Source organism: Vicugna pacos, unplaced genomic scaffold, assembly GCF_048564905.1.
Source record: "Vicugna pacos unplaced genomic scaffold, VicPac4 scaffold_109, whole genome shotgun sequence".
In the NCBI taxonomy this organism is placed as follows: domain Eukaryota; kingdom Metazoa; phylum Chordata; class Mammalia; order Artiodactyla; family Camelidae; genus Vicugna; species Vicugna pacos.
The window spans coordinates 925495-947552 of NW_027328789.1; the positions used below are offsets into that span (position 1 = coordinate 925495).

General features: G+C 42.6%; 1 protein-coding gene across 1 annotated transcript in view; it reads right to left on the reverse strand.

Moving 5' to 3' along the window:
* LOC140694894 (trafficking protein particle complex subunit 9-like) overlaps nt 1-22058 on the reverse strand; it is a 410228-nt gene that overhangs the window by 36963 nt on the left and 351207 nt on the right. Inside the window, exon 4 of the mRNA XM_072957914.1 lies at nt 177-298. Coding sequence (XP_072814015.1) covers nt 177-298 — 122 coding nt within the window. The remainder of the gene's footprint in view (nt 1-176; nt 299-22058) is intronic.

Genomic DNA, 22058 nt, shown 5'->3' on the forward strand with positions numbered 1-22058 from the left:
GAACTTGGCCCCATTTTCTCACCTGTTTATTTGGTATCTGTTCTTCTGTAAGCTGCCTGAAATGCTTATTGAAACAAGTCAGAAGAATGAGTGGGTAGAGAAATGGACAGATGGACAGGTGAGAGATGGGCAGAAAAACAGAGAGTCTCCAAGAGAAGGGGAGCAATCAAAATTACCTATGCAAAACCCTCTTCTAGTCAGGGAAGGAAACCACCACGGAGAAGTGTGAAGAGGCAGGTTGCTTAGGACTGTTTCCTGGATTCCATGAAAAGTCACACCAAGAGATGAGAGGGTAGAACTATAAATAATAAAAGAAAAAATTCATGCATGTTTGAAAAATATATCTACATTATGTACTTTCTAAAGAATAGAGTCAAATCAGCAAGGCCCAATAACACAATCCTTGGGTATTTACAGAAGTGAGAATCCCATCTCCAATCTGCAAGGCATCCCTTTGGAGCACTGAGAGTCTACACGGTGCGGTCATAAAGCCATCACCGCAAAAGCGATGCTATCCTGCACTTACGAGGAAAGAGCAGCTGTGCTCGGTCTGCCTACACGTGTCTTTTACACCCCTCAGCACCTCTACGGGGGAGGGACGCCTAGTGAGCCCCATCTCTGCAGGACAGAAAACAAGTCCAAGAGAGGCTAAGCCGACCTATCAATTCTCCATCTCACAGGACTTGTCACTCCAGACCAGGACTCGAACTCGGACCCACGTTTGTAACCACAGTACTACCGTATTTTATGTGCTTTTTGTGTGTATAATACATTTGTTTCTGGCATGAAAGGGTATTTAATAAATGATCGGTTGTCTTGTCTATCTCATTAGCTCACAATCTTTATATTTTTGAATTGTACTCTTCCCATGGAGAAAGGAACGGAAAGAGCGGGGATCAGAATGAGGTGGGGCTCCATTCTTTATCTGTTGCCTCATCTCATCGAAGTCCCCAAACAAGGAGATAGAGCAAATGTTCTCGTCATCATTTAAAGAGAGGGCTCCAGTGATGGTGACTTACTCAACTCCAAAACCAAGTCTGGGGGAAGGGCACATGCAGCAACGAGAGCAGTATCACCTGTAGGAAGGCGAAAAGAGCTCAGGGGATGGCTCAATGGGTCAGCATGATTTCATTTCAATCGATAATACAATAACACACTCTAAAAAATCTAGCATGCAATGGATTTGCTCTTTCTTGACATCTAGCAAGTTTCCACATCTCACATGTAACATTATCACGAACTAGTGAAAGGAAGAGTCCACAGACAAGGAAAATCAATGCCACAGGCAGGCTGAAACACAGGCTGGAGGAAAGGAAGGGAAAGGGCATAGTTAAGAAGAGGCGAAATTCTGGGAAAAAGACATCATCACAAGGAATCTCAAGCATCATCCAGCAATCATATAATCATTCTTTCAAGGGAGAGTTACTTAGGTCCTATTTTGTGCAACACTGTACAGTGGGCGAAGCAAGAGCACAGCGTCCATGGTGGCAGCAAGTTGCGGAGCTCCAATACACTTCTGATCCCGGTACCTTGCACACTTGTCCTCAGTATAAAGGCAAAATATATAGTAAAATAATCCAATGTAAACTCTATGCAATCCTGAAAAAAATTAAAGAATACCTAAATACCTGGACAGACACACCACGCACATTCCTGAATCAAATGACAGCATTCTTGGGATGGCAGTGCTCCCCAGAGCGATCCATATATTCAACGTGGACTCGATCACAATCCCAGTGGGTTCCTCTGCAGAAACTGACTATCTGCTGCTACAATTCATATGAGAATTCGAGGATCTCAGTAACCAAACCGTACTTGAAATAGAAGAAGAGTTTGAGAGGACTTGTAATTCTCAATTTCAAACCTTACAACTGTATCTCCAGGTGAGATTAGAGGCCATTTTTAAGTTATAATTGTGTTTATCCTTATTTTCTAAATTCTGTACAACGAATATACCTGTTAGAATAAGAAATTTAAAAAGTAAAGTATCTTTTAAAACATGCAAACCGATTCATTCATTGGGAAGAAAATATTTTGACTATAAAGAAGTAAACAAATATCTAGTGAAAAAGGACTATTTAAAAACAGGAGTGCATTTACATTTTTTGTAAATTGGAAACTGAAAAGCACAAACACATCAAGTTTCTAGGGAGAGTGTTGCAACATATTAATTGTTATTTCCAAAATTCTAATTGAACAATGAAAACTCAAGAAAGAGAAAATCTTGATTGACAGCCAACTGCAAACACATGGAGAGCAAAGGCCTAGAAATCACAGTTCCTTTAACTCTGCTACTAACTCAATAGGAGAGGAAATTCCTCACAGAGGGGACAGTGGAATCCCATGCATAAGACAGGATACACAGTACAAACTGCACTAGAATTGGGGGTGATTTCCATAGAAGAATTCTAAAGTTACAACATTGCTGAAAAACTATAAAAACACTGACAGACAGATTAAAACACACAGTCATATATATTATATAGAAACATATGAAGTCTGCTCCCATGTTGCATAGAAATACAAACATATTTGTTCATTTATGGGCACTGATTACTTTATCCCAGGTAGAATATTTCAACTAAAATAGATAATCAATAATACACTCCTCTTGTCAAAACTAGTTGATAAGTTACTCTGCTATGTATGCATAATGTGTCTAAGATAGATTTAAAATTAGTGAAAAAGATTTTTGTATGGTTTCTTGAACCCTTCTCAAAACACCAAGCTTAATTTTAAAATAAATCTGAGCAGTATTTCTATATGATCTTTTCCCTTGTGAAATGAACAACACAGTCTGTTGTCAAAATTCTTTCCTTACAATGATTCACGAGCACCGTATACTCACAAAACTGCTGGACAACAAGGCACTATCCAGACACTGTGACAAATCAAATGAAACACAAGGAAGACAGTGACCCTATTCTGCAGGGCTTATAATCTGTTCCAACACCGGGTTTTTATTTGATTTTTTTGATTGGTTAGAAAAATAAAATCACTCAAGTACATTCTTCTTTGAGCATTATGTAAATCATGACTCTCTTTTTAGTGTCATGAGCAGGAAAGACTTGAGTATGAATTGATTAGAACAACTAGGCACAATCATCACTGGAGCCTGTGTAATAAATAAGTACATGAGATCTAAAATAAACCTACACAGATCTCTGCAAGGAAAATGAAGAGGTGAGTTCCCCAATGAGAAAACAAACAATCAAGAAATCAAAAAAGGAAAACTTTTTCATTAATGATTCCAGGCAGTAGTGGAGCATGGTGGTGAAGATCACAAATGCTGGGGACAAACATGAGGGTCTGAAATCCCACAGCACTGGGTAGCTGTGACACTGATATTTCAGTGAAATTTTCTGCACCTCAGTCTCCTATCCATAGACTGGGGACAACCACAGCACCCATCTCCTAGAACGGTCTTAAGAATTAAGTTATTTTTTATATAAAAGTTTAAATAAAATACCTCAGATTTTAAATATTACCCCAAAAGCTCAAGGAACAAAGAAAACAGTGATAAATTGGAGTTCATCAAATGTTAAAAATTTGCTTCAAAGACACCATCCAGAAGGTGAAAAAACAACAGAGAGGAGAAAATTTTTTCAAATTATTTATCTGATTAAGTATTTGTATCTTCAAATAAAAGAAAAAACTCCTACAACTCAACAAGAAAAAGAGAACTCAATTAAAATGTGTATAAAGTATCTGAAAATGTATTTTTCAAGAAAATATACAAATGGCCATTAAGCACAATCAAACGATGTTCAATATCATTAGCTGTAAAAGAAATCAAGTCAAAACCACTAGGAGAAACCACTTCACACTTACTACAATAGGTTATAATAAAAAAATGTGTAACAAGCACTAATGAAGACACAGAGGCAGCGGAGCGCGCAGCCCTTGCTGGTGAGGATGTAACACAGTGTGGCCACTTTAGAAAACAGCCTGGCAGGTCCTCAGAGAGTTGAACATTTGGTTTATGAATGACCCAGCATTTCTGCTCTCTGGTCACACAAGTAAGAGAACTGAAAACAAATGTCCACATAAAAATTCCTACAGGAGTATTCACGGCGCCATTACTCTTCACAAACAAAAAGCAGAAACAACACAAACGACTATCACCTGATGAATGGGTAAACAGTAGGGCCCAGATATACAGTAGAATATAATTCAGCAATAGCAAAGCATAGAGTACTGACCCAGGCCACAACCTGGAAAAACATTGAAAAAGTTACTCAGTGTGAAAGAAGTCAGTCAAAATAGACAGTTCCATTTACATGAAATAACTTGTTTTACATGAAATGTCCAGCACAGGCAAATCCATTGAGAGAGAACAATGGCTGCCTGGGGCTGGGGGAGGATGAGGAAGATGGGAATGACTGCTTGTGCATACAGGGCTTCCTGTTGGGGGATGAAAATATTCTAAGATTGACTGCGATGCACAATTCTGGGCTTTGAGTAAAAACCGCTGCACATTTTACTGGGTGAATTGTATTAAAACTGTTAAGGACAAAAGCACCTAGGGCCAGAACCTTCAAATAGTAAATGCAAATTGCTAACTTTTATTACAGGAAGAAGAAACTGCCCTCAGCATGAAAGCAGGAGATCGGCAAATATGGGTTAACAGAATTGGACAAGAGCATTTCACTTGAAAGAGTTGCTGAGTGTACACGAAATATTCAGAAATAGGAAAATCAGCTTGACATCACGAAGAAGCATTCTGCTTCAAATGCAGATCAAGGATTCGGCAAGCCCAGCTGCTAGAAATAACCAGAGAAGAAACCTGGTTCTTACAACAAGCACCAGAGCCAACAAGGAAATGGTGGTGAGGAAAGCAGGCAGCCAAAAATCTGGAACAGTTTGCTACAAATAATTTCTCCACTGAAAATTCAAAAATAAAATGAAAGAGATGCAATGCTGAGCTGGCCTCACGTTAAAGGGCTTCCTCTGCTGCTCGACAGTTCTGTAACCCCGAATGAGAGACTCAGGAGAATCAGCATGGCTCCTGGCAGTCCCCAAGTGACTGCCCACCAGCACGTTTACCACCATCACATCTGCCAGGGTTGTATTGCAGAGAAGAGACCAACTTCTAAAAGGCACAGGAAATGTTTACCAGGGAAGAAAAGGCTGCTGTCAGTCCTGGGACAGAGGCAGTGTGAGCAGAGGCCAGAAGGCTGCAGGTGAACTGGAGCAGACCTGGGGCAGGAAGGGACCACGGAAGAGCAGATCTCAATTTTCTACTCTCTCTCCCTCGGGTAGGAGATATAAAGCCTGCATCCTTCTCACCTGGAACTGTGGGTTCTGGCTGGCAGAAGTCTTACGTACAGGGAATGAATACTCAAGACTCTGTGGAAAAAGTCACGAAAGAGAGAGGGCGTAGGGACCCAACTCCACGAGCCTCTCAAATGATCCCATATTTATTGTGTATAATCAAAGGAAAACGTCATTAACAGTTGTGTGATAGTAAGCAGGAACTTGGGGAAAGAAGGATGAGACAGAGATTGTAGAATCCACCATGAGTACAAAGGCTTAGTGTATCTTTAGGTAAGTCATGGGGTGAGGGGAATAAGATACATTCTTTAGACATGTGAATTACAAAGCAGACCACCAGACCAGCTAGGTCCTTGCTTGGGGGATAATAGAGTATCTAACTGCACACAAGCCCAGCCTTTATAGCTGTGGGCCTGGGTCATTGCTTTGCGATGAGCAGAGTGCTATCTAAAACATCATCTACGCAAGCAAAGCATTATCTCTGCTTTTTAAGGCAAGGAGACAGGAGTGAGGATGCACAGGCACTTGCTTGCAAAGCAGTTACTAAGCATACGTTTTCTTCTTAAATTTGACAGGCGGCTGGGGTCTGTTACAATTTGTTAACCCAATCATGGGCTCCCACATGGAACCATTATGGAGGACATCCTAAGGTGACAAATCCTGGCTCTAGGTTTTTTCCTGCCAGCTTCAGCCACTCTAGCAGAGTCTAGGCACATTCCTGAATAATGATCATACAGAACCACCCACACTGTTAACTCCTGGTGCTTGAAACTTAATTTTAGCTCTACACAACTTAACGTAGAAAAGTTTCAGAAATAAAAGATATTATATTTACTTTATATCTCATCATAGGACTGATTTTTCTGATTGCTCTAAGCTGCTTCTTCTTGGTACAGCACCTAATTCTGCAGGTGAATTCAGTACTTTCTTTGGGCATAACTAGCCAGTTTGGGCTCGCTAACTTCTATTGGTCAAATACCGATACACTTAATTGATTTTATTGTTCATCAATTTCAGCTGGGAGCAGAGGGAGTGTCACTCTGTTCCTCAGCCCAACCTCAACTCTTTATCATAAGCAACTCAGGACTCCGGAAACCAAAAAAAGCTTTTGTTTCCCTTCTACAGTTTCCACAAACCCAACAGGATACATAAGCCTGGAGAAAGAATTCAACACAAATGTTAAAACAAAAATCAATAAACCTGAAGCAACTCCATCTCCGAATCATGATACACAATGACATGAGATTAAGTGTGTCAGGCCCAAAGCATGGGTGAGCCTGACCACCTGATTTCTATTCTTCAAAGGAAGGAAAGTTTTCCTATTTTTTATTATCACTCTGTCATTGTTTCTGATTAAGCCAAAAATTAGTGTATGAAATAATTAAGCATTGAAATAACAGATTTTTGTTGTATCAATTACAGAAGGCATTCAGAGTTGTTAGGAAAAACCACCTCTGTAAAAAATGCAAAATTTCTTCCACTGTGAAGAACACGTATACAAAATGCAACAGAGAATTCAAGCTCTTGTGGAGAGGAGCAAAAGCCACAGAATCAAAGCAAAGTCATTACTATGAGTCAACTCAAAATTCACTGGACAATCATGTCCAATGCATTCAATGAAATTTAAAGGCATACTGCAAACCATACACTTAATGATCTGCAGGCTAGAGGAAGAATTTCTCTCTTTAACAGACAAGAGTAATCAATAGGGTGCCCCACCAAACAAGGACCAAAGAACAATCAGGTTTTTAACAGTTATGATAAATCAGCATTTTCTAAAGATCAAAATCCAGAAATTTTAAACATTCATTCACACCACAATGAAACAAGCACTTAAAAAAAAAAAGAAAATAAGCACATAGAACATGTACATATATCAATGAGAATTTCTTGAGACGCTGGAAGAAACAGGCTATAGTCTTTTACTTGAGAAATAAAACTACTTTTAAAGATAAATGCTAAAACACATTTCATCATTCATGTTGCCTTGAAAAATCTGAGGCACTTGTATCTGATTAGAAAAGCAATTCTGAGTAATAGTGTGTTACAATTCAGAGCCAGTTTGCTTTAGAAGAAAAGAGAAAAGAAAAGCTACTGTTTCTCATATACTGCACAAAGTGTGAAGTGTCTCCCTGCCTCTTTCTCCTCCTGTTTTCTAAGCTCATGCTTCCCAACCCTTCTGAAACAAGTATGAGAACCCCTTATTCCCGCCAATATGCCAAATGACAAAAGAAAATCAATTTATTTGTGTAAGTATATGCTTAAACCTTGAACTGGAAGAGAAAGATATCAGAAGTCTATATGGAACTTATTTCTACATTCCTGAAATCACACACACAAACGTTCACACAGACACAGACACAGACACATACCCCCTGGATTACTGGGAAATTCACAAACTTAGGATTTCCATCTTCTAGAAGATAACTTTGTAGTTAGTTTAAAATACAAAACTGTCAGCTTTGGAAAGCCTTGATCACCTGCTAAACCATCCAAATATCAAAGAGACCCAATTAGCCTTCTCGGTAGAATGTAATTTCCCATGATGGCAAAACATACCCTAAAAAGTCCTGGATCTAAGTCTCGTGTTTATCACTAGCTATGATCGTTTTTAAGCACATTAACAGATTCAGAAACGTATGTCTCAACAGCATTTATTCTTATTGAAATAGTATACGTGTTCATTTGCCTATACAGAGACCAGGTCACATCATGGAGTTTAAGAGCTATTTTGTGTATTGCAATATTTATTTTTAAGTGCAGAAAAGGAGGGTGGGTATTACTCAGTTGTACAGCACCTGCATAGCATGCACAATGTCCTGGCTTCAGTCCCCAGTACCTCAAAAAAAAAATAAATAAAATAAGGGCATATTTAAAAATGAGTAAAGTTATAAAAAAAAATGCAGACTAAAAACCACTGCAATCTAGGAGACACAATTACAATAAAAAAAAAACAAGAGTTTCTGTCAATTATTGGCTATTTGCCAATCGCAGAGACAACCAGAAATCACACCTGATAACCATCACGTGTGATTCTCAGCAACCCTACTAAGTAGACACGGATGAGAAACCAGGCTCTGCAGATGAGGAGACGGAGCTCAGAGGAGCCGGGGACGCTGACCGTCCTGCTTCCCGTGACACCACATCAGCCCAGGGCAAGCGCTGACGGAGCTGCAATGAGGGGACACCCAGCTGCATGGAACCTTGGGGCACTGGGGAGTCCCAGAAAACACTAAAAACTGTTCAGTGAAAAACCAGCTCAAATATAATACACTGTGCCACATTCTTTAAACAGGGAACATGAGTGAGACCTTTTTGATGCCTCCGTGTCCTTTTTGCCATCGTCAGTTACTTGCCCTCACAGCGTGACCAGTGATGAACTGGACCCCATATGAAGCGCACTCAGATGGCAGAGCATTTGAAGCTGGTTTATGAAGTTTGTAAGACTCTGTCTGTGCCTCACACTGGCGGTCATCCATCACTTCTCACCGGTGTGGACGTACCACCTGAAATCACTCCTTTCTGCTTTTTAAAATCCCTTCATCTACTCCAGACTTTTCAACAGCAAAGAAGCAGCTAAACCACAGACAGTGGACAGCTTTTCACCAAATTTCTTGAACAGCCCATCGGACTACCTGGAAGCCCTTTACTTTTATTAAACCCACTTCCAGGTACTTCATCATTTTCTGATTGGTGGACTTGGCCTCTGACTGAGCTACTCAGAGAGCTCCCAGCCTCACATCCGTGAGAGGACCCTGCTGTTGGGAGAAATCAGTGAGAAAGGCGTACGTCCCCCAGTCATGTCTGCATGGCTAGAAGTGCCACAACGTGCTAAAAATTTATACCATCATAACCCCTGGGCTCCCATGGACTGGTTTCACATTAACCAAACTCATGAGACACTGATGCAAGAAAACCAGAAATTTAACTTATTAATGTAACAGAAGATGTGAAACTATGAACCAGACTGCAATATCAGAGTTCAACCATGAGTATATGTTCTCCTCCACGGCCCAAACACGGGCAGGCAGTCACATGGCAAGTGTGGAGAGAAGCAGAGCAGGAAGGATTTCTAGATGAATTCAATGGACTAAATTTCTGTTATACCAACAGATCTGCTGCCTGGAAAACAATTAATTCTAATCACGGTGCACTCTTCGTGGACAGTTGCCGAGACACGACTGTGAGCACCTGTGTAACTCTCCTTTCCCTGTCCTTTCTGGGCTAATTGATGCACAGACATACAGAAATTGAGGGATGCAGATACATCTAAACACCCAAAGCCCATTCTGGGAGCCACAATACCATACAGCCAGGGTTAAAATACTTGCTCTGCCACTTACTAGTTCTGTGACCTTGGTCAACTTACCCTCTGTGTGCCTCAATTTCCACACTGTAAAACTGGGATAACAATCAAACCTTCCTTACTCACTTGTTGAGAAGATTGAAGGATTCATTTCTGTAAAACGCTCAGAAAAGAATGTAGCACATTTTGGGTGCTCAACAAATGTCAAATTAATATTACAGTGGTTTACAAGTCTCCTTCCTAATCATCTTCTGTGTTTCCTGGCTAGACTAATACCCAAAGGATATTCTTATTTCTCCTTTTATAAACTCATGGGATGCACCCTTCTGTTCCATCCCACCACCTGTTTAAACTGATGGAAGGGATACCTCCTCCCCACTCCTCTGGGCCATGCAGAGTGCTACTCCCTTCACAGCCCTGACGCCTGGCCCACAGCTAGCCCTCCTCACATTAACAGATTGAGTTGTGATTCCAGGGAGACAAGCAGGGCATGTGAAACCCTTCCTTTCCCTCCAGTGTTGACTACCCTAGGGAAGCACCCTGGATGCTCAGCTGCATTGCAGAACAGCCCTGTGCATGATGGGGCACATTCTCTCAAGGGAAGGCTTGCTGTGGCCCAGAGATACCTGGGACAGGGTGAGTCTCTACTTCTGGGACACAGTATCATGACACTCATTTATCCACAGCCCTGAAGTTCATGGAGAACGTGGCTTCATCAGTAACAAAGAAGACATTTATCACCTGCCTACTCTTGTGTCATCTCTCAGTTGGCTGCTGGAGACAACATGTGTATAAGTATTGGTTCCCCTTAGGCCCCAACATATATGAAGTAACAAAAATTTCTGTGGCTTAACGTTGGTCCAGGGCGACTGTGTAACAGTTCTGACTCTGCTGATGCTAAATTATGGGTGTAGGAATTATGGAACCTCCTCAAATATCTTTCATCATAAAATCAGCTTTTCTTATTTTCTTGTTTCTTTGTAATTACCAAAGACTATAAAATGATGGCTGCACACAAAACAGCAGCTAAAGTTTATGAGCTCTCTTGACATACCCACTGTGGTAAACATGTTACATAATTACTAATTCTCACAATTCTACAAAGCAGATATGAGTGTCCCCTTCTCACAGACGAGGGGAAAACTCAGAACGAGCTGACTCAGGATCACGTGGTTCAGTGTCAGCACGTGCAGGCAAACCCAAGTCAAGAAACTACACCCCATCATATATGTACCAAATCAACTCCCACCAATTAACACACAGCGGCGGGGTCAATACTCAGGGAACTCAACACACTTTTCAGCTTTATGGTGCTCCAGAGGCAGCTTCTAGCTGTTTTAAAATATCCCGGCTCACTGGTTTCTAACACTAGAAGAAAAGCCCGATTTTGCCATTGTTTGCACAGCAAGTCTGAAATGTTCACAGCGAGATAAAAGAATAAAACTATGATATAAGCAGAAAAAATTTTCCAGGTAGAAAGACATAATGGACGTTGTGCTATTCTGAAGCATTAAGCAAAGGAATCAAAATAAAATCACATTGTTTAAGCCTTATTTTACAAACAGAAAAATTAAGACTGTAAAAAGTTGCAACAGCGCCACCTATGGCTAAAAAGATCTTCCAGGTTGCCGGGAAACATGCAACACAAAAATTGACTGTAAGATGAGAAACGCGAATCAGATAACTAGAAGCTTATGTAGCATATACTGCACTTTGCTTCGGGGGGATGGAGGGGTATTCAGTATTTAATCTGATATTGCTAATACTCCTAAATATAAACAAAAGACATAGGCTCATGGAAGCTCATCTTAGAAGAGGAAAGAATCCAGTCCAGCCACTTCATTTTACACCAGGGGAGACTGAGACCTGAGATCTGTCCTCCTGGCAATCAGCAGCAAAGCTCTCCTAGGTCTCATGTCTTGCACTGTAGTAAAAACCAACAGAACTGTACTACGCCTATATTCATAAAAGTCACGTCTGTATTTTTCCAACAGTAGGTAATCTAAGTATCTTGCAAAATACTTCTCAAAGAGCCAGGAAATCATAGAAGGGTATTGAAATACAAAAACATTTATTTACATATTAAAACAGCATGAGCTTTATTCTCTCTATTAAAAAAGTGACATGTCAAATCAAAATTTTGAAATTTTAAAACCTGAAAAGAGTGCAGAAAAAAATCAAAATTTTCTTTAGTCACAAAAGAGAGGCGCTTATTCCCTGATAATAATAATAATCAATGTGGATTTTTCTAAACTTAATGGTTCTGGTCAGAATCCCGAGAAATTAAATGTCTGATGGATGGTTACACGGCAACATGTATTCTGAGCTGTAACAATACACATTCTGTGTAAATAATCTTCAAGGTCGTCTGCTTAAGGCAATTTAAGTAGTCCCTGTCTCACTAGAATGACACAGATTTCATTAAAGCTTCATACTGCACTTAAAAAAAAACAATCCTAGTTACTTTAAGCCATAATAATGTATATCATATATATACATATTGAATATGCATCAGAAATAAGCTACCCTTTTTAGTATTCAGAGTTGATACTTCTAAACTATCAGTCACTGTGACAGCACATTTTTATTAAGCACCTCTACGGTGCTTTGTATACAAGGCGTCCAGCTCTCACAGTCAGACAAGGTAAACCATATTACTCAAATTTCACAAATGACGAAATATACTTAAGCCATGTAAACAACTAAGATATTCATCATCAGGAAAGAAAAGAGTAAGGATTTTACTTACAATACTCACTGACAAAGTTTTCTTTCATACTAAGACTACATAAAACAAATTCAGTGTTTGGAAATTTTTCAGTAAATAAGCACCACTAGAAAAAACAAGTAACATCATTAGCAACAGTTGGACTTTCAAAGACCACTTCTCTCTTGCACAATAATTATTTTAAATGTTTTGTTTTTAGTTCTCACAAAGCACTAAATTAAAAAAATATTACCTTTAAAGTCATTACCTGAGAATAAAACATTTGTGAAAATGTACAATTTTAATTTATGCCACTCTGCCTCTCATTCTCACTGGTGTCTCTTCTTTGAAGAACTCATCAGGCTGAGATAGCTAAAATCGGTCATTTATGGGCTCACAGGATTTCGGGAAAACACTCAACGGGAAGCTGATTAGAGGAACAATTGAGAATTCATCCTGTGCAGCCTGGATTCCAGCATCGAGCTAGCCACCGCCAGCTGCGTGTGATTTGGGGCAAGCTGACCCATCTCTCAATCCCTCAGCTACAAAAAAGGAGACACTGATACCTACAATCAAACACTTGCTATGAAGTAAAACATGAGCAAAGCATTTTAGCCTCAGTTAGGCGTCCACTCACAGCGAGTTTGGTCATTATGATGATGAGGATGGCTGTTAACAAATTAAGCACGACCAAACAGGAGAAATCACCTTAAAGGAGAAACATTCTAAGTCCATGAGCATTTCCTTTTGGATGGACTGCAGGATATTCTATAGATTTTTTTTAATAAACCAAATTTTGTCCATTAATTGTAGATTTACAGGTTCATGGACAAGTCTCCAGAAAAATAATTAGAGGCCTCTAACCTCTGAAAATTAAGATGTAAATTTAAAAAAAAATCAGGGAAGAGATTATACCTCATTTGGGAGAGTATGTACTTAGCATGCATGAGGCCCTCAGTTCAGTCCCCAGTAACTCCATCTAAAAACTTTGTTTTTTAAGAATTAGAGAATTAAAGCAAAAGGATGGAGGAATACGGAAATTTTTAGAGACTCATCTCAGATTTAAGATGGGGAAGAAACCATCCAATTCTCAGAAGAAATCTTGAGGACTATGTAAACTGGATCTGAGATGTCTAGTCTTTTAACATTATTCATGAAATCATATTACCAAGTATTAAAACTACCTGATAACCCACAGTGGTGATACTGATCATAACAGCTACCATCACGTATCGAGCTCCGGCTAGGACTGCTCTTTTCTGACATCTCTGCCCCTAAGGCCTCACCAGGCAGAGAGCACTAAATTCGGTCATTTATGAGCATCTCGTGTAAGTCCTCCATTTGTGTTTCTCACACTCCCCTCACCAGCTCCTCTGAGGGAAGCACTGTTATCATCTTCCCCACCCGCAGATAAGGCCACTGAGGTACAGACACTAAACCCGTTCCAGGCCACATTGGAATTAAAGGACGTCTGTATTTCTGCTGTTTTGCTTTTGACAAAGGAATCTGAGATATCAATTCAAAGCAGACTGTTAAATAATCAAGTCTGTCAGGTCTTCACCTCAAAGAGCAGATACTATAAATTCCTGTTGTAGGATGAGGCTGCCGCCACAAACTGACTCAGCTTGAAATTAATATCCAAGATGAAGCAGCGGATACACGTAAATATTCACGATTGTCAAGTCTGCCCACGGGTCTGGGCCCTTCACTGCCTGAAAGGGGGTGAAATCCCCACCCGTGTCTGGGAGGGAAGCGCGGCTCTTCCCGGGCTCACCCAGGCTTCATAGGCTATTTACCCCCACAGACTAGCCTCAACGGTTAAAAGCTCTCAAGATTTTTACACCAGGCAAAACTGAAAGACATTTCTGCAGATGGAGCAATTTCTCAGGCTTAAATTTATTTGCCTACACTCAGCCAGAGGGAGAAAAGAAACAGGACTCTACAAAGTCTCTGACCCTCACCACTCACAGGAGTAGAATGACCACAGCAGAAGATGGCCCTTCACATTGCAGGATGTGAACAAAATAAAGATGCCCCAACAACAGGCACTCCCAGACACAGCGCTCAGCAGTCTTCTGCACAATCACGGTTGTGCAGCCCTCAACACCTTCTATTTCCAGAACACTTCATCAGCCCAAAAGAATCCCCCTATCACTAGCATTCACCCCGTAATCCCCCTCCACCCAGCCCCTTCCAACCATCACCTGCTCTCTGCCTCTGCATGTGCCTTTTCTGGGCTTTTCAGATCACTGAAATCAACAATATGTGGCCGTTTGTGTCTGCTTCCTTTCAATTAACATGCTATTATCAAGGCTTGTATATTTTGAAGTGGCATCAGCATCTCTTTATTTATTTATTTTTTTTGGAAACGTTAAAGATTATTAGAAGGTGGTAAGTACTATCAAAAAGAGTAGAATGGAGCATAAGTGATTGGGTTTCAAAGGGAAAAGTGTGGGTTGAACAGTCAGGGTGGACTTCCCAAAACAGGTGGCCTTTTTCATTTTCCTCTTTTTTTTTTCTTTTTTATTCACTCTTACGTGTGAATAATGTTCCACTACATGGAGATACTACATTCTGTTCATCCATTCAGCAGCTATGTATGGACGAGGTCCAGAAGAATGAGTGTAAGGGATGACTAGCATGGATGGCATTTAAGCAAAGGGCAAAATGTGCTTTCAAAAAAAAGCCAACAAACAGAGGCACAAGGAAATTCAGTGCGTTTCTGAGCAAAGTGCTTGCTTGCTTTGGCAGGACTACCGTGCAGGGCTGGGGCGGATATTGGCAGGAATCACGGTGAGGGAGTCACCTGAGAAGACACCCCACTGCAAGCAGCTCAGCCAATCCTCCTCCCTCATCCTGTATTGTTAGAGCAATGTTTCTAGGTTACTCTTATTTCAATTAATAGCATTTAACTGCACGTCTGATCATCACCATCAGACCACATTACCTCCAAGTCACAGAAAATCATTCACTGACCGGAGCAGCACCAGGACATAATGGTGATGGATTAGGGAGTCCTGCAGCATTCCAGCCTGCAGGCACAAACCCCACATGTGCCCTGGTGATGTCCAGAAAATAAAATGCATGGAAATATCTCACTGCTGGAACACGACATCTGCCCTCAAATTGCCCGAAAATCATCCTGGCAAAGCACTACTCAACCTTCTCAGTACAAAAAAAAAAAAAGCTAAGAAGGCAAATTTAGGCTCTTCCATTGAAAACCAGCAACCATCACTGCCAGTATCTGAGCTGGAATGCTCATGACTTTGAAAACCACTGCGCAGTTACTTTTCAAACGTGAAACTTATATATATATATACCACGTAGATGATATTGCAGTAGGATTTTTCTTTTCAAAATTTCCAGTTGCAACATTAGCACAAGAAAGTTTATGTTTAGGCTTTAAAAAAAATCAATTATCCTCCATTTTCTTAATTTTGAACTTATTATTATTTTATAAATGGAGCTATGGTGCGTATTTAAAACCTTTTGATTTCTGAAAACAAGACCTTTATGACCTCACTATTTCAGAGCAAACTTTAATGATTCTTTGAGAGGTGGGGCCTGGGGTGCTCACTAACAGCTCTTTAAATACTGACAAGGATGTGCTATTAAGTAATGCAAAGGCTCTAACTCCACATTAGCTCAGAAAGCAAAGAAACTACACCAAAGACTTCCTTAAATATTTTATATATTCCTATTCTTTTGAATATTAAAGCTCTTAAAACATATGATTTTTTTTGAAAAAGACAACAGCTGTAATAATTTTCCTCTCACCAAGAAAGCAATCTTTATCAGGAATAAAAACCCCTATGGAAATCGAAATGACAGGACGTTTCTAACTAAGTGAACATCCAGATCTGAACACAAACCTAAATCCTATCAGATCTCACTCGAAGGAGCTCAACAAAGTCCTGGGCAACCCTGGAAATTAGCTCTTTTGTTCCAAATGTTGGCTGAGCTAAGATCATCACACTAGGCAGGGAAGGAGAGAAGAGGAATGTCCACCTGGCAGCCTCCATCAGTTTTCTTCCAGCAACAAGGTGCCTCTAGGGCAGCCCCGCTAACAAGTCCCCCATAAGGAAAACCGGCATCCACACTGCCCCTGCCGTCCCCAAGTAGCCCCGAAGCCCGTATCCCAGCCTGTGAATGGTCTTCAAATGATCCCCCAGTTGGTGGCACCCTCCACCTCTTTCCCGCTACACACACACACAAAGCCACGACAGCCTTCCCAAAGCACAAATTTGATTACATCAACCCCACTTCAAACAGTTCAGAGGCTCCCTGGTAGAGTTCTAGCCCCACCCCAGACCCTGCTCGCCCAGCCTCATCTCAGTACATAGGTCCCCAGTGACCTCAGGAGCCCCCTGACCTGTTCCTACTTCCCACTTGCCTCCAGGTTCATTTTGACTGTTTCCCAAGGAAGCCTTCCCTCCCTCCAACCTCCACAATTTGTTCCTCTCTTCCTAGAACATTCTAGGCTAAGTCAACTTCTGACAATGCTAAGCTCTCAAGAAGCAAATACATTTTGCTTATTTATGTGGCTACACTCTCTCTCCCCTAGACTCACTGAAGTGCACGTGTTATGAATAAATGAATGACGGGTTGGATCTCAAAGGGACAGACATACCTGCTCTCGCCCGTCCCGACCCTTTTGTCTGTAGTATATCAGAAGCAAAACCAGAAGTACATTTCCTGAGGGTCACTTCTGTTGACACCCTTCACTGCCTACTGTGTCAGTTCTAGTAAAACTCAACTTCTTCCAAAGTCCTACACCCCGGACTCTCTCCAGTGTCCTACCCAGCAGGGGCTCCCTCCACCCTGGACCGCACAGGGCACTCTCCCCGGGTCCCCACGCCAAAAGCCTCCAGGCCTCTGCCCGGGCTGCACCTGCGACCTGAGCCACATTCTTGACTCCTTCTCTTGGCTGACTCTTACTCTGTCCTCACAACTGAATGTACAGCCCATTTCTTCCAGGAAGTCCTCTCTGATAATGTCCTTTAGGTCTTGACTGGGCTCTATCTATAGCAGCAGTACATGGTGACCAACTGGGTGTTTGCCCGCTCCTTTGAGACCACGAACACTTGGGAACCACGTGGGAAGGAGTGAGAGATTACAAGACAGGTGGGGGAAGCAAAAAGCAGAAATCACAGCCCAAGTCCCAAATTCAAGGATACTTTCTCAGAAAAAAGTATAAACTATTTCACACGTGTGCAATTTGGCTACTATTTTTGTGGCTTGTGGACAGCAAGAACTTGGTGTTCTAGCCCAAAACCCAGGTTACATGCAAAGAAATGTATATATTCTTATCCAAAGGAAACCAGAGCTGCTCAAAAACAGTTTTCAGTTAGAACTGAAAGGAAATTTGATAAAGGCAATCTCTCTCTCTCTCTTCTTTCTTTTCTGGAATCATATAATTTTAGAAGTATTTGCGTGACTAACAGACGTCTACAGCCCGTGATTCTGCACTGAAGTGTTTGGGGCTGAGGAAGCCCAGATTACATTCACTCTGTAAATGCAATCACACCAACACACTGATAGGTGCCGTGAGTGGTGGAGCTGATGTTCCAAAGCAGGCAACATTATTCTGTAAGAGAACTCTAAATAGAAAGTAAGAAATGCAATATCCTGTACTCAATTTCATTTGCTATATGGGCCATTAACTGATAGTATATTTTGACTAATGAAACCCAAAAATAAATTGTCAACGTCGGTTTTCTTCATCTGACCATTTTATGCTAACATCGGATATTAAACTCTCACTCCATATGGAAAGCTCAGGCCTATGCTGCAGCACAGATACATCCCGAGGAAGAAAGCCGACCAAGGGAGAACTGGAGAGTTTCCCTTCAGAAGCTGCAAAGTCTGGTTTTGCACCTGTACACCATTTGCAACCAGGTCATCATCAAAGGAGTTAGACGTTACCTCTCTGGGGCGAAAATCACTGCGTGCTTCAGAACCATCAAAGAATGCTGAGCTTTGTGAAACAGTCCAGAGGCGCTTAAATCATACTTTTTCTGAAAGGCTCCAAAACTGACCCACTTCACCATTCCAGGTATAACAGGGAAGTACTGGAAACAGTAGAGAGAACATGCCCTTGAATTCTGACAAGGCCCTGCTTGAATCCTGCTACATCATTTACTAGTCACTAAATGTACCAATTCTTTAACCCCTCTGAGAAGGCTTCCCAATCCCCAAAAGGGGGCTGTCAGCGCCCACCTGGGAGGCATGGATGTGAATGCAACACGCAAGTAGGGCGGCCGACTCGTACCTGACACGGGGCCTGGCTAGTTTCCCTCGGCTGCCCTTTTCCCCCTTTAAACTTGCACTGTTCCCCCGGTAACGATCAAGCCCCCGGAACAGACTGCCCGTATCTTCTGTGTATCCCTGGATACATGCCTTACACTTAGGAGGCCAGAAAAACAACTGCCTCCTCCCAAGTCACTAACAATGCTCTTAAGATTCTGGGTATTTTTAACTCTATTTTTCAGGGAGACTATTCCAGAATTTTGCAAGCACCATTCTCCAGTTTGGCTCCCCTCCCAGTGCCCATCCCTTCTCACCTCAGATCCTCTGTCTGACTGCCTTCTGTTCATGGGAAAGCGAGTCCGGTAAGGTGGGGCTCCCTAGACCTCCCTCCCTCCCTCACAGGTGATTGTGACTAACTTCTCCCCATTCCTCACTGCAACTCTAGCATCTGAGGAGTCTACCCTCCCGTACCCTGCAGACTCTGCACCTTCCCAAGACGCACACGTGGCCACGACCCTCCCTTCAGATTTCTTCCTGGCTGGCCCTGCCCAGCCCCTGGCCCCTTAAGGATAACTGGCATTGCTTTGAAAATGGCAAACGCCACTGACTGACACACCAAAGCTGTATGGTCTGGGCTTTCCTCCAACCAAGACACAGCCCTGCCCCCCCTCAGCCTCAGTCTGCAGCTCTCGAGATGATCGAATTCACATGCAAGGCTGTGAACACCAGCTAAGAATGACGACTCCCAACGTGTATCTCTAGTCCGGCTCCTTCACCTGAGCCCCAGGCTCATCGACCCGAGTGCCTCTTTGAAGTCCTAATTTGGATGACAAATGGCATCTTAAAAATGCCTCATGTCCACCATTTACTCTAGAATTCCATTCTTGGCAGGTATCTCCCAGACTCCCCATTTTAGTAACAGCCCCAGCACCCACCGAGGTGTCTGAGGTCAAATTCAATTTCCACTGTTCCCTCCCCCAGGCCCTGCCCTGGAATCAGTCCTGTTATTTCCATCAATAAGCCCATCTCAACTGTAGTTCTGTAGGGACCATGGCCGGAAACACACAAGCTCACAGCATGGTGCACTAACAGTCCTCCGTAGGGTGCTCCCTGGAGGGGGAGGCATCTCCTGCCGCTGTTCACCTCAGAAGGCAGTGGATTCTCACACAGGATGTCCAGGAGAAGGGACTCAAGGTTCTCCCATGGTCTGAGCTTTGAAGGGCCCGAGGTCTGGGGGAGCTCCTAATTAGCAGACACACTTGCCAATGAGCAGATGAGGATGGGGGAATCCACGCAAGGCTGTTATCACTTCAACTCATGGGCTCTCAGGAGCCACAGGAAAGGCCTGTGTCCAGTGTACAGCCCAGCCATCACAGATCCCAGCCTGCATTTGCCAACCCGGACAGCCTAGACTCCATCTACTTGCGACACTTACTTCTGTTCTGTTCCCCACCCAGAATGTGATGGACTCATTCAGATATTCTGGCCTGTCTCAAGCGAGACAAATTCAGTGAAAAATGAAGTGTCCACATTTGGACCAGAGCATGAAAGGAGAAACAAGGCCTCATGGTCAGCATGATGGTGGTGGCCAAACCCTTCCACCGGGTGAGATGAACCATGGTGAGGGTGAGAATCCAGGGTCCTAGGTCGGCCAAATCATCTTCCTTCACGGTTGTCTGGGGTGTTGGAGACTGACTACCACAAACTAACGACACGGCTGTCAGTGGTGGATGTCAGCTGCAACAGAAACCGATTCAACTCTTTACTGCCAACATGGGTTAAAAGTAAAGGCCGGGGCAGGTAGGTCTGCACGGCTGCTGAGGCAAACCACAGACCCAGCTCTGAATGCCCACTGGCTGGAGCAGAGAGGAAGCTACGGCCCTTTTAGCTGTCCCTGTGTCCAACAGATCCAGGTGAGCCAGCTACTTAGGAGAAGGTCATGTTGTCCTGATACCCAGAAAAACCAGCCTCGTAAAGGGAACAAATAGTGTCATGGATTTTAGACCCAATTCTGCCCCTTTATGAAGGCAAAGTAAAGTAAATGGCACGGGGAAGTTGAATGCAAAAAAAAAAAAATTAAAGAACCAAACGGTGACCGCTTCCTCCAACAGCGTCCCCTGCAGCTGTCACCTACGTGGCGGCCACTTCCTCACCAGTGACCGCCAGCCAGGAAGCGCCGTCATGCACGTCACACAGCGACAGCCAGGAACCGCGTGCCGAGCACGTTTGTGTAAAAGCAGGAATCGAGCAAAATGCTGCAGAGTTTGACCTTACAAGTTTAAATACTCCATGAAATGAATCCCTGAGCAGCCGACAAAATCAATTCGCATCTTACTTCTTCAAAACAATCAAACAAATTTAATAAGGCCGCATTTGTCACCAAATAAAAGGAGGACCAAACATGTTCCTCAAAAGCAAGGATTTCAACAGGTATCAAACACCAGTGGGTGATGAGCTAACAAAGCAAATATTCCAAAAAATTAGAAAATAAAAAATGACTAAGATAATAGATGGATCAAAACAGCTGTTAAATTGTTGCTTTTTAAAGTGATGGAGACTGTACGGAGGGCAATCTGGCTATTTCCAATGCAGGGTGTGCACAGCCCACATTTTCAGAAGCAACAACATGCTCACTGGGCAGTACAAGTGAAAAAGGAGTAAAGAAAAAGGAAAAGAGGAACAAGAGAAAATTAGAATCACACAAGAACAAAAATGATTTTGACTGCATGTACAAGAATTTATGTGAGTGTGTGAGGCCAGGGACACGGGGATGGTGAGGCCCAACCTCACCTCCTGCTCAAGGGAAAGCAGGGGCCTGAGGGGAGCGTCGCTGCCGGGGGACCACAACGTGTTCAGCTCCCCTAACCAAAATTCGACCTACAAGCGTCTAGGCAGCTTTTGAGCTACAAATTGTGGTCGCATTTCAGTCTGGACCATTTTACTCACTTCCACCAAGAGTAGCAGGAGAGAATGAGGCTCTGCTCCTGCACCAAAGCATTGTTTAAAAAATTAATGACTGTGGAATAGTAAAAGAAACAATGGAGTAAAAGTGACTGGAGGAGAATGTGCTTGAGCCTAGCTCACTGGCCGCGTTATCTCAATGACGTTCAGATGCTGGCTGAGCCCTTATGGTACCACAATAGACAGACCCACAAGGAGGCAGGTTCAATGCGCTGAACCACTGTGGGCTAAGTACACATCCGGCTACTCCGCCAAGTCCCAAGGGCAGACTTCAAAAGGCAAAAACAAGCTGGCATTCTCTGGTGGGTCTGCAGACTCAGAGACAAGCATTTGTTGAGCAAAAATGTCACCAGTGCCTCCTATGACAAAAGAAGTGGCACTGGCATGGGGGCTGGGGCAGGGCTCCAGGCTTCCACTGCTCACTCACCACTCTGTCCAGGGGGAGAAGGTGGTCCCTGCTTAGGTTTCACTGATGCACCTACCTTGACTAATGTCTGGGGCCTCAGCAGGAGTTGACAGGTGAGGTGAACAGAGCCAGACTCTGTGTAGCACGGTGCTGGG